The sequence below is a fragment of the Pygoscelis adeliae genome, unplaced genomic scaffold, assembly GCF_000699105.1.
Source record: "Pygoscelis adeliae isolate BGI_AS28 unplaced genomic scaffold, ASM69910v1 Scaffold186, whole genome shotgun sequence".
In the NCBI taxonomy this organism is placed as follows: Eukaryota; Metazoa; Chordata; class Aves; order Sphenisciformes; family Spheniscidae; genus Pygoscelis; species Pygoscelis adeliae.
In genome coordinates this window covers 66,251-81,451 of record NW_008825071.1, presented here as the reverse complement: position 1 = coordinate 81,451, position 15,201 = coordinate 66,251, and the positions used below count along the sequence as shown (strand labels likewise).

Below are 15,201 nucleotides of genomic sequence, written 5' to 3'. Positions count from 1 at the left end.
ATCCAAGATTGCTGTTGACTGAACATTTCAGTAAGTGGAACGTACAGTCATGGCAGTGTCCCTGATGTTGACAACATTCCTACACTTCAGTGCTGATTATTTTTCTTCTCCTCAGTCCTTCTTAAGTGTGCAGTGGTCCAGTGTGCTGAAAAGCCAGCAACTGCTAAAACAGCATATGGCTGTGCTAACTAGCAGTTGGGTAGCAGAAGAGGGACCGTGTTTGGCTAGGATTACAGCAGATAATTAGTGAAGATTTTCATTACTGAAGTGCTGAGGAGCCACTGGGGCAACTGTCCGCACTTGTCAAAGTGCCATGCAGTAATCTGGCCACCAGTGATGAGGATGTGTGTCTTGGCTGAAAATTACCACCTGCACGGTAGTGCAGCACAGTTGCAGCTGGATTTGCTCGGTAACTACTCGGGATTTGCTTGCTCCATACCCCATATACCTTTGTTAGCGGGCCTATACTGGTTACCTGATGGACTTCAGGGATTCCTGTCCTGATCCTGCTTAGTTTATGAAATGTGATGAGGTCAAAACTTACTGCTTTATGTAGAGCTTCTGATCTTTTTGCTGTTGAACTAAGAATGCTACGACCCTGCTAAAAGAAGGAGGTGGCTCTGCTGACTTCCCTGGGGGGTTTCAAAAGGTCTGCTTGCCACAGATTTTTTTTTTTTTTTTTTTAAATCATACCAAATAAATTGTTTTTTTTCTGATGTGTTGTGTTGGCCAAACAATGACTGGTGCTTCATTTCAAATTTACAGTATTGCATTTAAACAGTTTTTAAAAACTTGTATTCGGCTACCTAATTAAATTTGTAAATAAATATTTCAGTTTTGGGAAAAGGAAGAAAGCTGGTTTGCACTGAAGCCATACCAAGCTCTTTGCACCTCTCTCGAGCTGTACGTGTGATACAACCCAGCCACCTGCCGGTCAGCTACCTAGTATACACAAATTGCAGGCAGGTATTTCTTGACAGCAGAGGTATTTGGTACTGTAGGGAGCTTAGATCAGAGGGGATGCCACAACTGCGTATCCAGAGTTCGTTCGGAGCAACTTCCACTGACCTCCTGGTCTGAGGATGCGGTTCCAAGTCAGGAAGACAACTTTAACTTTCCTGCTGCAGGAAATTCAGCTGATTACTCCTTATGTTTCAAGACAGATTGCTGGACCTCGGCCTTGATCGAAGGTTTTCAATATACAATCTGCAAAACTTTGTGCTAACAGTCCATGAAGAAACTTTCTGATCACTGTCTTCTCCTGACCAAAGGGTATTTGTATTGGAGATTGATTTTGCTGTGAGGCTCCCAGCTTGGTAGTCTTCATATTAAGTTCTTCTGCACGACAAAAATGTAGGCCTTAAGCCAAGGATTGTGGTGTAACTGAAATGTTTCAGAAATTAAACATTGCATGACTGCATACTGCTAGGAGGTTTGAGTCGGATTCTTTAAACGTTTCTGTGTGTTCTCCTTCCTCAAATAAGTCCCTGTATTCTTCACAGCAGGGTGGTTTAGTAGGGCAGGAGCTACTTCTCTGAGTTTGCGTCTGCCCTTTCAAGATACGTAGAAAGGTGGGAACAGAGGTGAAAACATGGATTGTATTAATCCAAAATGCTCTTGGCAAAATTACTTGTGCTATCAACCAATGTTCATTTTAATTCTTAAGACACAGAGAGTTGATGTAAATATTTCTTTAAATGGCCCACGATTTGCAAGCTGACCACAGCTTGGTAAACTTGGATTGGTAAACTTGAAGATGTTTTTTTGTCTTACAGGTGTACGAGAGGTTGGTGTGCTTCCCTTTGCCACAACCGGCCGTTAGAAGTGTTGGGCTAATGCAATCTGAGGTATTTTTCCATTCTTATTTTCTTTTATTAGCAAAAAAAAATGGGATAACCTCACCAGACTTCCTTAACTTTGCTAGTACCTGCTAATGCTCAAATGTAATTCACTATAAAGTTTTACCCAAGGGAAACCCCAGACTGTAGTTTCTTGCCTGCGATTGACAGAAATCTTTACTCAAAGCCTTAACATTCTATTTACAGCTCTTCTTTTAGTTATGTAAGACTTGATCAAACTTCCCTTGATACAACAAATTGTGTCCCAGATGTTACAGCAAAAGTTGCACAGAGGTTTTGCGGAACGATAATCGTGTGTTTTGCCCCATATGCCTCTCTAGTACCCCCTGTTCTGGAGCAGCTTGGTGGTCCACCTATTGAAGGTGGAAAATCCTCTGTGGTGGTCTGCGCTCAGCAAAGACTTGGTGGAGTTTAGCTGATAGAGTCTCTATCAGCCACAAAAGTCTGTGGCTGTAGCGGCTACAGCCGGTCCAGCTGTGCAGAGATTATTATTTTCTCTGCAGTATCTCCTCCGAGTTGCTTGCAGGCCACTGCAAAATTGCAAACAGAGACAGTCTCTCCTGTGTTCTCCCGTGATGGTCCTGCCTCTGTCCTGCAGGGAAGGTGCAGAGGAAGAAAATTGGCATTGCTGAGCTTGTGGCTGAAATGAGGAAAATTAACATATGCTGCTGCGTAGAGAGAGTGGAAGTGAGGCACTAAGAAAGCCTGCAGGTAAGAAAGTAGTTGAAAAGCAGTTATTGACTTGTAGCTGTTTGTCCCCGTAAGTGTGGCCTAAAAATTTCTGCATCAATAGAAGCAAGAGCTGGAGGTGACAGGAAACTGCAACAATGCTGTATAGTCTGTGCAACAAATAAATACCTTGGGTTTCCAGTGGCAGGCGGTCTAGGGGTGGTACTTACGCATTCTCAGTAGTCGATATGAATGGTGGTTCAAGCAAATACAGATTTTTCTGCCCTGGTCTGAACAGACTGTGGTTCTCCCTTCATAAATACTTAGTCCGTGCTCCTGTCTCCCGCCATCGGCCTCTAAGCACTCATGCATTATCCAGACAGTGCTATACTGCAAGCTTTCTCTGACTTGGCAGTCCTCCTTCTGTTACTTGGAAGGAGACAAAGACCCGTAGCCCTGTGCAGAGCCTGGGTCTTTTCCTCGTCTACTGCCTCACACCCCCACCTACAACGTGTGACATGATGCATAATATTATTTTATGATGTGTTGTGATGTTAAGGAAAAAGGATGAGGGACCTATTCTCCACAGTCCCCTACTGATGATGAGGCTGTGCCTGTTCATGGACCAAATTGCAAATTCTCTAAAAACTGCAGGAAAGAAAATGTTTAGGTCAGATATATCATGAAGGTAATAAATGAAGTATTCTGTACTAATAGATAAGGTATGACTTAAATGGATATGTGGGAATGGAGATGTAGGCATTGTCTTTCCTGTAATTTTACAGACAAGTTATGCAACAACAGAAATTGCAGAAGATTGTTATATTAAGTACCCACAAAGGATCATTCCTTATTCCTCATATTACAGAGAAAATACCATAACTGTAAACCAAAAAATGTGAAGTCTCTCAGCTGTCTAGCAGGGGCATTTTGTTTTATCCGGTAAAAAACAACTGAGATGGGTGAAAACATAATATGACTAAATTTTTTTAAAATTAATAATTACAGCGTCTGTCCCATAATAAAGATTAACTGACTTTTGAAAAAAAGCAGATGAGGACCTTCAGGGTAATACTGGAATCATAAAATATATGACACCAAAAAACTGTACTTGAAGGGGAAGAATTTCTCACACTTTGTAAAATTTTTCCATGACCTTTCATGATACAGTGTACGATAGCCAGATGATGATTACTCATCGAGCTCTGAGATTAAATGCAAAATGACTGACCAGGGTCATACATGTACTAATGCAAGAAGTAAGGCTTTCCGTAGCTGTGAGGGCTACGGAATATATATATATATATAACCATTTACATTCTGTGGCATGCATATGAGAAGTCATTGCCTAGAACAGAGGATGTATTGCATAGTTATAACCCATTAGTGGACTATAATTATTTTTTCAAGGCCAGTTTAACTCAAGATTTACTTACTAACAAACATTGAAAACAGTAACAAAAACATGGGTTTATTTTGCTTTGCTGGGCTAGTATCTGGAGGACATAAAGTGTTGCTATTTGGGTCAGATACTAGAGGACATTCCTGGTGCGTGCTTATGGAGTATGCTAAGCAGGGGATTTAGTGATGAAGAATACCAGCAAAGTGTGGAGACAGGTTTAGAATTACTAGCAAGACATTTCAGACTCTTATTCTTGGTAAAGTTAGCTTTTATATATTTCAAGAAATGGAAACTACCGACATAATTCAGCTGTAAAATGTGTCACAACTATTCTCGTCTGGGGTTGGACACACGTTACCAAAGGTTTTGGTCAACAGCTCCTCTGTCTTGTCTGAACAGTGGGTTATAAAACTGGCAGTAGGCTTGGTATCTCTCCGTGGCATCTGATGAGGCCCAGAAGCTGATAATACTGATTGTTTGTGAGAGCTTTGAGCAAAGTGCCTTTCTAAAGACGAGCAAGTCTTTTGGCAAGCTTCATTTATGTAAATTTGCATGTTTTTCTTTTTAACCCATAATTCACTTGTTTTTGTTGTTTGGTTGGAACTTTCTTGTTGCTTGAATTAATGCAGTAATTAATTAGATGAGTATTTTTGTCCTGCTAGTCCTCTTAAAGGCATATGGAGAAATAAGGCAAGATGTGGTCATGATAGGGTCACCCTGAAAAATTAATGGGCTTTGATTCTATACAAGTCCAAGTTAGCAAAAGTCTTCATAACCTGTAGATCTGAGCCAGGGATCTTGTCTGGTGCTCACTTGGGAGTTTTTGAGTGCTGTGTGGAGGAACATGTGGGTTGAGGTGGAAGTAGTAGGGGTAGAGGACTCCTGATTGCACAAACGTAGCTGAATCTACACGGAGGAGTACTGGAGTACCAAAACCAGGACAGGAGGCACCCCTGAAACACTGGTTCAGAATAATCCAAGCAGCCAGGACTGCTGTGATCACCACCGGCCATGAGCTGAAATCACAGAATTGGGATGGGAGCTTTGGGACAGGTCCCCGCAAAGCAGCTCTTTCAGGACTGGAGCAGAGCAGCAGTGGTGAGTCCTCCCTCCCTGATCCCCATGCCTACCGCTGAGACGAGCTCAGCCTGCAAGAAGGGAGCTGAGTAGGTGTAGCATGGGGTGAGACAGAGTCCTGGGTTTCCATAAACTCTATGTTGTGTATTTGATGTGGAAGAAGGAAAGGAGGTTTGATCAAGCTGCTCTTGCATTGGTCACAATTGCTTTTTCCATGTATATGGTGTTTCTTATGGTTCTTTGTACTGTTTCCCATTTTTCCCCACCAAAAGAAAATAAAAAAATAAGAAGTAGAACCTGCTGACCTTACTATGGAGACTTCATTAATAATTTCCCAGTGGCAAAAACTGTCTGACTAGGAACCTAGGTCAGTTTTATTCGTTGTGCAGATGAGGTCCCCAGTGGACCCCAGTCCCTGGTCTCTCCCATCACCGGAAGGTCACAGAGGATGGCCAGGGCTCTGCAGGTTTTCTGCCACGTTACAGGACGAGAGCCAAAGTGCTAAAGGGATTTCACTAAGTGTTCGTGGGGTGGCTAATACACAGGACAAAAAACAAGCTTGCAAGTGTCCTAGGCCAGGGGATATTGCCAACAGTTAAGCCAATAGCTCACCTGTTACATGAGGTGGATGCACACTAATATTTTTCCTTGTGACGGAGTTCACTGCGTACGCTGGGTAGGATGCCTTGTACTCGTCTCCTTCCCCTACTCCTCCCTTTCCTTGGAAACTATCTGTTGTCTCCTCCCATGCCCCAGTTTCAGAGCAGCGCTAATCGGGGTATCCTTTCCAGTGCTGGAGTAAATCTAAGCAGCACGTGCTCGCCTTCAGAGGGCAGCACAGCTTGGCAAAATGTTCAGAGGTGCTTTTTCATTCCTCAGCCCCCGGTTGGTTTTTCTGTCACTCCTGCGTGTAAAGAGATTGTGCCCCTCAGGACAGCACCGTCAGACAGTGCAGCCTAACGGGCTACTGAAATGTTGGCAATAACAAGTTAAAGTTTCAAAGCCGTTGTGCCTCGTGGCCTTTTTCCAAGCGAAGTATTATTTATCTTTTCCCTTCCTCCCTATGGCAATTAGCAAGATGCTACACTGGAAACGGAGTGGCTGCTCCCTGCTCTCTCCCTCCCGCTGATGTGCATCTCTCTTATATTCCCTCTAAAAAGCGTCATCTCCACTGTTTGAAGAACTCCATGCTCCATTAAAAAGTCCCTCACGACCAGATGCACTCACAAATGGACATTTCACCCCGCACCATTTCCTGTCCCTCTGGAACAGACCCGAGGCAAAAATGTCCATTTCCTCTCAGGATGATGTGTAAAGTCTCCCTGTAGGATTGGCAATGCTGCTTTCAACAAGCAGAAGCCAATCTCCTAGTGAAATTGCTTCAAAAGCACAAGATGAAAGAACGAAGTTAAAAATTAGCGAAGTATATTTCTTTGTTTTCTGGCTTTTGAGTCCCTGGGGCCTACCTTTTGAAGCTCGCTTAAGGGCAAGAATGGTGGTCTCTTCGTAAGAATCGCCTGCTGATATACTGGTGTATTTATTTATCTATCTTCAGAGTGTAGAGCTTTAAGGACATACTAAACGCTGCAGTGTCACCAAAAAATTGGGGATGAGATTTGGATCCCATCAGGTGACAGTTGCTTCCGCTGAAAGGAGCACCATCAAAATCCGCCATACCACGATCTCTTTTTCTCTTATGTAAGTTGTTCCACCAAGAAGTAACGCAGACCATGAGAAAGGCCACGCCATAGCCCATGTTGGGGAATTCAATACACGTGAGAAACAACTTGTACTGATATAAGTTGTTTCTCCCAATAGTGACGTACCAATGTCAAAGATATGGATAGCAAGACCAGAAACATCAATTAAACAATGCCCCCAATGAATTCTGTTGCAGTTTTTTAGAAAATTATCTAATGAATATCATTGCCGTTATTTAGCTAGTTTCATTCTTGCAGATAAAAAACTGGATGATAAAGCTGGTAAGGAGTTGTCCAGGCTTTTATACTAAATATTTATGTGAAAGCATGACTTCTATTTTAGTTTTCTTGTACTGTTTTCCACGCACAAAGATTTTAAATCCTCAGTTAACCTCTGGGCTGCATTTTTTTCCCTTTTCCGTGAGTGTTTTCTCTCATGTTGAGAGAAAAGTTCTTGGCCAAAAAGGCTATCATTTTCCATGATATGACTTAAAAATAAAAGTGATTATACAAGCTGTTTGTTTGAAGTTCTATTTAACCTGAAGATACAGCATTTTCTGGCTGACGTGATGAATTCGTCATCTGAATTGCCGGCAGCTACTGCGCATGTTCAGCATGTTTGCAGACAGGCTGTGCTCTCCAGGATTTTGGCTGTGGTTTTTCTCTTTTACTGTTACTCAGTAGTCACAGATTGCATAGGGATTGCCCCTTAATGAATATGGATAAGAATACGTATTTAGTTGGTACCATAAGATGACATGACAGAGCTAGACAGGTTTGTCACAGTCAAAAAAAACCAACCCAAAAGCCAGTTTCAGATTTCAGTTGCACCTTTTTATCTCAATAGGTTCAAGTGAATTGCACTGGTCTTATTCCTGTCTAATAAAGCCATATTAAAAGATCAAGACAAATATCTGTCTCCAAGACGTCTGGGGGCTTGATCAGGTTTATCTACTTTACCAGGGTTTTGGTCATATATACATACCTAAAAACATTTAACAGTGAAAGTATTAGTAAACATGCTCTGAGTTAACTCATCTATCTAGGATAAGGTGACTTAAAACCCAGAGATAACCGTCCTCCTTATCCACACTGTGCTATTTGCTTACTAGGAAGAGCAACTTAAGCTGCATCAATCAGATAGAAAGCAGCCAAATGGTGGTGGTGGGTGGTGTTTTTTCTTTTTAACTTACTGAAATCAGAGGGCTATCGTAAAGAGTCTATGTAAGCAGTAGTACAAAGTCTGGCTTACTCATCGCATCACAGTGAGCAAACACTGCTCTGAGTTGTGGATTGTTATAAAGCCTGGTCTGCTTAGGAGCGGCCGAAATGGCGAGCGAACTCCATCTGCTGTAATCCTCTCTTCCGCTGGAAGAAACTCACGTGTTGTCTTAAACCAGCAGCCTGTTGCAAATTGGTTTTGAACAGGGAAGTTCATGCTCAAGTACTTATCGGTTCCCTCCTAGGAAATTTAACAGCAGTCAGTCTGACTTTTTAGTCTTGCAGCCTCCTAGACTGATATAAACAAAAGATTTTATATCTGGAAAGTATTTTTTGTATATTGTGTGTATGGTTTTATGACTGCTACTTAGCTAAGACTAAGGCTAGGCTCCTGGTTTTGTATTGAGACTTCTGATGTGACATTCTCTCATCTTATATGTTGTATCATTAAGTCATTACAGTTTCTTCCTTGGTCTTCAGTTAAAGCATCTCACACTGAAAAATTAGCAAGCTTTGAATGCAGAGAGACCTGTGTTCATTCAGTAGTTGTAAAAATAAGGTCCTTCACGTGAGCTAGTTGAAGCAGCATTTTATTTTTTAGAAATTTCAATATAATCAGCATTCCACTCTTCCCTGTTGGAGTCAGCCCTCGTCAGTCACTTCTGATAGGAGGACAGACAAAAAGTATTAAGGAAAAACACCCACCATGGTCTTATTGTGGGACATGAATTGTGGGAGGGGGATATTTGCCAGTAGGTTTGCTGTTTTTTTGAAACGGTTGAATGTGAAGCAAATAATCCTGACTTTACCCAGATTCTTACTGCTGAGGTTTTATTTTGTGCGTCCTGTCTGTAGAAAACCAAGTGTGTCTGAGTACAATAGTTCAGTTTCTGAGACCAAAGTAATAAAGAAATACATGAGTCTCCTCATACAGCGATGCTGATTTGTACTATTATGCAAGGTTTTATCTTTCTTCCAATCTCCTGGTAATCACAGCCCTAAAAGCCTTCAGACCTCATATATCTTGCATACTTTGACTGAGTTTAAGCATACGAAGATAAGGATGTAATTACAAAGGAGTTTCTGAGCCTTAGATGGGTTTTGACTATGGCAGCAGCAGCTTTATTTGCTAAAAGGCTGAAGACACAGGCCCAGAAACTCAGAACTAATGCAACGTCAAACCAGTCCAAATTTTTACATGGGTTTTGTGCTAGTGTTTTTCTCACTGATTTGCAAAGCATTGGTTTTTCAAAGCATTCAGCATAGAAAGGGTTACGTTCACATCTGTGCTCTGCAATACAGGCTCTCCTTTACAACAGAGCCTTTGCAACCGAGGTGTTGCTAACACATGGAAACATGTTTACTAATGTGCAGACCAAGGCTTGTGTCATTTCATACAAACCGTTCCTCTCTCCTCCTTCCCTGCAGGTGCTTGCAGCCGGGGTCATTACACTTACAGGGGAAGCTGATGGTTCACGCAATCATCTCTTCTACTGAGTGATTTGTTTTTCAGTATTTTCACCTACTCTGAACAGGACAAGGACTTCATACAGCTAGTCACACCTGCTGCACCAGTGCTTTTCTTTGGAGCTACCTTTCAGGTAGACAGTTATTTTTGTACTCTGAAATACTAACTTGTGTACAGAAATTTCCATTTTGAACACAAGTTTAAGAAAAATACTTTTATTTGTTACTTAAAGACAAAATTAATATACAGTTTGCAATTACAGAAATTATTGTGCCCCACTTAGAACTGAGGTTGTACAGGTAAATGTTACAGTACCCAAGATATACGTGATACAAGCAAATAACCTCCAGAAATAAACACAGAACACTAAGAGTATGTAATTACAGTGGCTCCCAGGCATAAGGCTGTTGTACAGTACAAAAGGCTTGTGTATGAAGAGATAGTGGAATTCAGCTCAGTAAAAGCTGAATCCTTGTACATAAAGAGACACATCAGATATTTACTGCAGATTATACACAGTCATCCTCCGAGAAGCTGAAGTATTTTTTGAGGATCACGTAGGTCCTGGCCAGAATCGAATGGCTTATTGAAAGCTTGTGAACTTGCAGAAAGGCACCCATTAGCTTCAAGCACCTAAAACCTCTAAGCCCTGACGCATTTTCAATAACTAAAATGGCACCAGACTATACATTTTAAAAATCCTCTTTAAACATGTCACCTGAAGTTGTTACTCATTTCTTCTCAGCCAAAAGCCGTATTGCAAGTTTTCTGGCTAATGACTGGAAGGGGTTACTTTTGTTTAAATAGCTTAATCCTTTCTCTATTAATAGATGTCTCTAAACAAATGTTATCTGACCTTCTATTTTACAACAGAACTGAGTAAACTCAGCTGTTCAGGACCATGCCTTTTGGTGCCTAGAAGTATTTTATTAAGGTATCTTTGAAAAGCAAGACTTTAGGGGAGGAATAGCTTTGCAGGAACATCCTGGTATACATGCATAAGGAATGACTGGATTATTATAAGTTATCACAACAGGGGGCTGTCAACACAGAGAAACCCAACACAAGGATGCGTACAGGGTAATCCTATGCTTTAGAAGACCCAAGTTTCCTCCAAGAGTATTTCTATTTCTAGTCCAATTTCAAAAGATTTCTTCCGCCTACAGTTAAGATTTTCCTAGTTATTAAAGATGATGCCAATCTTAAGAAAGAAAAAGAAATTACTTCTCGGTTTCTCTGGGATTGTTTTAATGGGAAAGGCAGAATCTCAAAGTTACTAGGAACTCAAGACAGGAGCATTAATTTCTACATCAAAATCCAACTCATTCGGGAGCAAAGCTTTCATTGACTACAGCAAGAACTGGTCTGCAAATGCTAAGTTCTCTTTTATGGAGAAGCGTATCTGCCAAAGAAAAGTATGCTTTGTGTCGGGTTGTGGCGAATAAAGAAAAGGAAAGGATGGTCAGCATTGAAATCCTCTTCCATAACCATACAGAGCATAGCAATGCCAGCAGTGGCAGCTGCAGCTTCCGTGCCTTCCTCGTTCACTTCTACAAAAGCCTTGTGGACAATTTTAGAGAGAAAGAGGTCACGTGCCCCTGACATTCCCGACAAGTCAGCCTTGCCACTGTCAAATACATCCAACAAGCCCATAGCGGCTAAATCTGATTTAAGGTCATAGCTTTCTTCTAGCTTAAACTTTGGCAAACGCACATGAACGTCAGTGGAATATAGATGCTCTGGACACGTCCATTCCTTCAGCTTCTCTAAGGTAAGCTGCTCTTCCAGCTAGAATTAAAAAGACAGAGATCATTACACATCACCAGTGTAGAAATATTTCATTTTCAGTAACGTTTACAAGGCTTTATAGAGCAATATACAACTGTAAAGCAACCATACAAAAATGACCATGCCCATATCTTCGATAGCTCCATATAGATCAAACAAATGCTATTAAAATTAAGTAGAGTCAGTGCAGTTTTTACTTTACAGAGTAATGCAGACATCTGCTCCTTGCTGCAGTGTACAGAAGGGAAAAACATGCACTGATGGCAACTAAACCCAGTCATTCTTTCTGTTTAATCTAACTAAATGGAATTACATAATTAGAAACAAGTAACAAAAACAATCATCAGAGAGCTCAAAGAAGCTGATGTATTCCTGGTCATTTAATGGAAAACAGTCTCACTAGGCTAAGAAAAATAAAGGCTTTCAAAGGTAATGAAAGAAAAGTTCTGTCATTAAAAAAAAAAAAAAAAATCACCAAGGCAAGTTAATTTGTATAGTTAACTTTGTTTTCGCAGTCTCCCTCATGGTTCAGTTCAGCGAGCCAAAGGACACATGAACACAAGCTACAAAACCAGAACACAACTTCTTTTCCTGATGCAGCACATGCACGTATTCTTTATTGCAGTGCTAGTAGAGCACTGTCTAAAAATATGCTTGATAGATATGGGGCTCTGAGAACATGGGCTCGTTAAGGCTTTAATTTTGAATGGCTGAACTTATTCATTAAATAACTGCATTAGCTCAGATGGGTCACCTTCTGCAGTCCAGTGGAGTCATCTTCAATGTCATCAGGTAACAGGATGACCATACTAAGTTCTCTTCCATCGTAAGGCAGCTCTAAAACACGGACCTTCACTTCAGGGATATACCCAAAACGAAATTTGTTTTTCTGATACATCATTTTCACTGTCTTTCTTTCATTCTGGATGGATAAGAGGTACCAAAAGTAACAGTTAAGAAAATACTAATTTAAAGAACTGATAGGAAACAAGTAAGTTAAAAATTGCATTCTTGCAAAAACTCTTCCTCCATTATATCAGGTGATTATAAAATTGCCTTCGTCAGACTCCTGACTGTTTAATAACAGTTTCTTCTGAAGACGTGAGTTTGTACTATATTTGGTTCTCCTTTGGCCTCTATAGTACAGTCCTCACAGAAACTGAAACAATTTCTTCAAGTTGCTGTACGTTTACATTGTTCTAGCCCCCAAAATGACGTTAAAAGTCAACAAAGATCAACTCTGTTCAGCATAAAGCAGATGACTGTATACAGTATCTTGTAAAGCTGTTAACATAAGCAGAATATAGAAGAGGAAAATGGGCTTAACTAAAACGTGCAATCATTTTAATACCATTTACCTAGCATCACAAACAGGCACAGTTCATAGCAGGTGAAACTGCTAGCGGACAGAAACCCTGCTAGGCACAGGCAGGGTCCTAATCTATATGTGAGAATTGTCTCTGATACTATTCCAGTAAGTGAGAGAACAAATAGCTTGCTCAATACAGAAAAATACTAAAATCGATAAAACCCCCTTTGGGTGAACTGAAAACATTCATGCAAGACTTTCTATTTATATTTTTTAATTATTTTATCTGTCAGAAAAGCTTTGCTTTAGCACCTATATTATTTGACCTTTTTGTTAGATATATACTACCAAGATGTCTCTGTATTACCTTATTTAACCGAAATGGCACACCAGTGGTGTCGGCTTCTTTAAATTTCTCTGCCCAGCTCCCTTTGAAATAAATAGCGTTCACCAGTACGAGCCTGGTCATGCTATCAACTGAGCCTTCAGACAGCAGATTAGGGATTTTACCTTCAGAGGGGGCAGAAAAAAAAGTCACAACAAAATCTTGTAATAAGTTGATGGCATATAAAACGTACATGAAGAAACTGATACCGTAGAAATACTACAAATATAAAACTCTAGTCCATTCCTGTAATAAAGTGTGTTTCAGTACCTGTCTCTTTACTTCACCATACTTTTTAATAGTACACACTACTATAACTTTTGATATACAGTAATTTGATGAAAATGTGGTATTTTTAGCTTAAACTGTTATGTGTGACTCATCATACAAGAACTAGAAAACACCCACATTTTGGATTACTGGATTTAGAAATATATACACAATATGGACCGGGACTGTCTAAAACAAATTGTCCAACTCAGGAGCGTAAATCTATGTTTAGGCATCTCTCCTGCGCTCATCGGCCTGAACACAAAAAATGGAAAAGTCTCAGGACTTATGGAACTGTTTAAATGTCTTGCTTAGGTATTTTCTGGTTCTGTCAACACATCGAGTGAATATCCCAGGGCAAAATTAAACTGTTCTAAAGGTGGCAGAAAATAAAGCTTATTCCTGCTCCCAAAGTATGAAACACTACCAGTTACCTCATTAACCAAAGTCGTTTACCTTCAGTTTTCTCCTCTACCCACTGGTTAATTTCTTTCCTGGCTTCATCACAAGCCTGAAGAAAATCAACTGTAGCCAAATCAGCTCCATATAATTTCTGAGTGTTAGTCAGGAAATCCTAGATTTTGGAACGATAACAATAGCTTTCATTGCACGCAGATAAGGAAACATCTCTTTATGATGTAGATAAGGTGCATATCAAACATTATCACCGCCTCTGAGGTGGGGCTCTAACAGTGCACTGCCTGGGGGGGTTCTGGGGTTGGGCTGTTCTTTTTTCCCTATCAGCGTAAGCCTCATAGTACATCTGCCATGTATACAGCTGATGGGATGCTTACTGCAGGTGTTGCAATATTTACCTGTCATTCTCCTGAAACAGGCTCAAGCACAGCTAGGATAAAACAAAACTCTCCAAAAGAGCTGAAGAGGGATAAAAATAGCAACCTAGGTACACACAAAGGCATAACTCACTGGTGAAGAGGCATGTTGTTTAGACATGTTGGGCATCCCCTCCCAAATAGATACAGTGTTTTCAAAAATATTTAAGTAATGTGGTACTAGACCAATGAAAATCCTCAAAAGCTGATTGCAACAGACACAGAGCTGGTTGCATCCTAAAAAGCTGGTTGCAACAGAGTGGGATGTTATGATAGTTACTGTAAACTACGAACCTAGACAAGTGATTTTTCTCTTGAGCCCAAGAGCAGCAGAACCGAACAAGCAATGAAAAGGATTTGCTGTGCAACATCCTTTAGGTGAGATGCACAGATGCCTACAGATATGGAAATGCATATGCATGTATGCAACACTTTTGTTGACTGCCCGGTAACATTTAGAAACATGCCTAGAAACATTTAGAAACATGCCTATTTCTACTTCATAAATACTCAAACAGCTGCATTTTCCCACCAGGTTCCACCACACCATCACGATCTGCACCAGCGTACCGGCAAAAAGCTGTAGGACTTCTCTCCAAAAAGCCGACTGGCGAGCCGTAAGAGATAGGGAGCATTGCTTCTGTTTATATCCGTAGTCAGAGTCTGAAATCTTGAATGAATATCTTCAACTTTGTCAAAATGAAGCGTCTGAAATAATGGAAGAGAACTAGCTGCTGCTAATACTGTCTTAAAAGAACATACAGTATATCTATAGGGTGGGTCTGATCCAGCAGGTAAGTAGGTTGAGGAAAGAGAAAAGAAGAGGCTGGAAGATGCTTAGAGACTTCTGTAAACCTCAAAGAATGAATGAAACTGTTCCTTGGTGCTACGCTACCTGTGTCAGCCACTTGTGTTAAGCTCCTGGTTTATACATAGTCACAGCTGAAGCTGTTAACCATAACCCCGAGTCCTGTCCGGGTGATGTCTGCATGCCTCCCCTCCGTGGACCGCTGGGCACGAGGACTCATTCCCAGGTGGGGAATTGAAAAGAGAGTCTCTATGATGCCATAGACACACTTCAGCTTTCTTGCTTCCCCCTTTGGCCCAAGGGAACCTGGGGTTCTGCTTTTCAGAACATACAATCAAAACTAGCACAGGTGAGGTCTTAAGAAAACTTAGAACCGTCTTCTATGGTTTTATGAAAATATAACTGCTTTTAT

At 40.8% G+C, this 15,201-nt stretch overlaps 1 protein-coding gene across 1 annotated transcript in view; it reads right to left on the bottom strand.

Moving 5' to 3' along the window:
• Positions 1-9,615: 9,615 nt before the first annotated feature.
• Positions 9,616-15,201, bottom strand: part of SERPINB1 (serpin peptidase inhibitor, clade B (ovalbumin), member 1) — a 7,571-nt gene continuing 1,985 nt past the window's right edge. The window contains exons 3-7 of the mRNA XM_009326444.1: positions 14,552-14,689; positions 13,605-13,722; positions 12,861-13,003; positions 11,939-12,106; positions 9,616-11,184 (exon numbers count right to left, since the gene is read on the bottom strand). Coding sequence (XP_009324719.1) covers positions 10,783-11,184; positions 11,939-12,106; positions 12,861-13,003; positions 13,605-13,722; positions 14,552-14,689 — 969 coding nt within the window. The 3' untranslated portion in view covers positions 9,616-10,782. The remainder of the gene's footprint in view (positions 11,185-11,938; positions 12,107-12,860; positions 13,004-13,604; positions 13,723-14,551; positions 14,690-15,201) is intronic.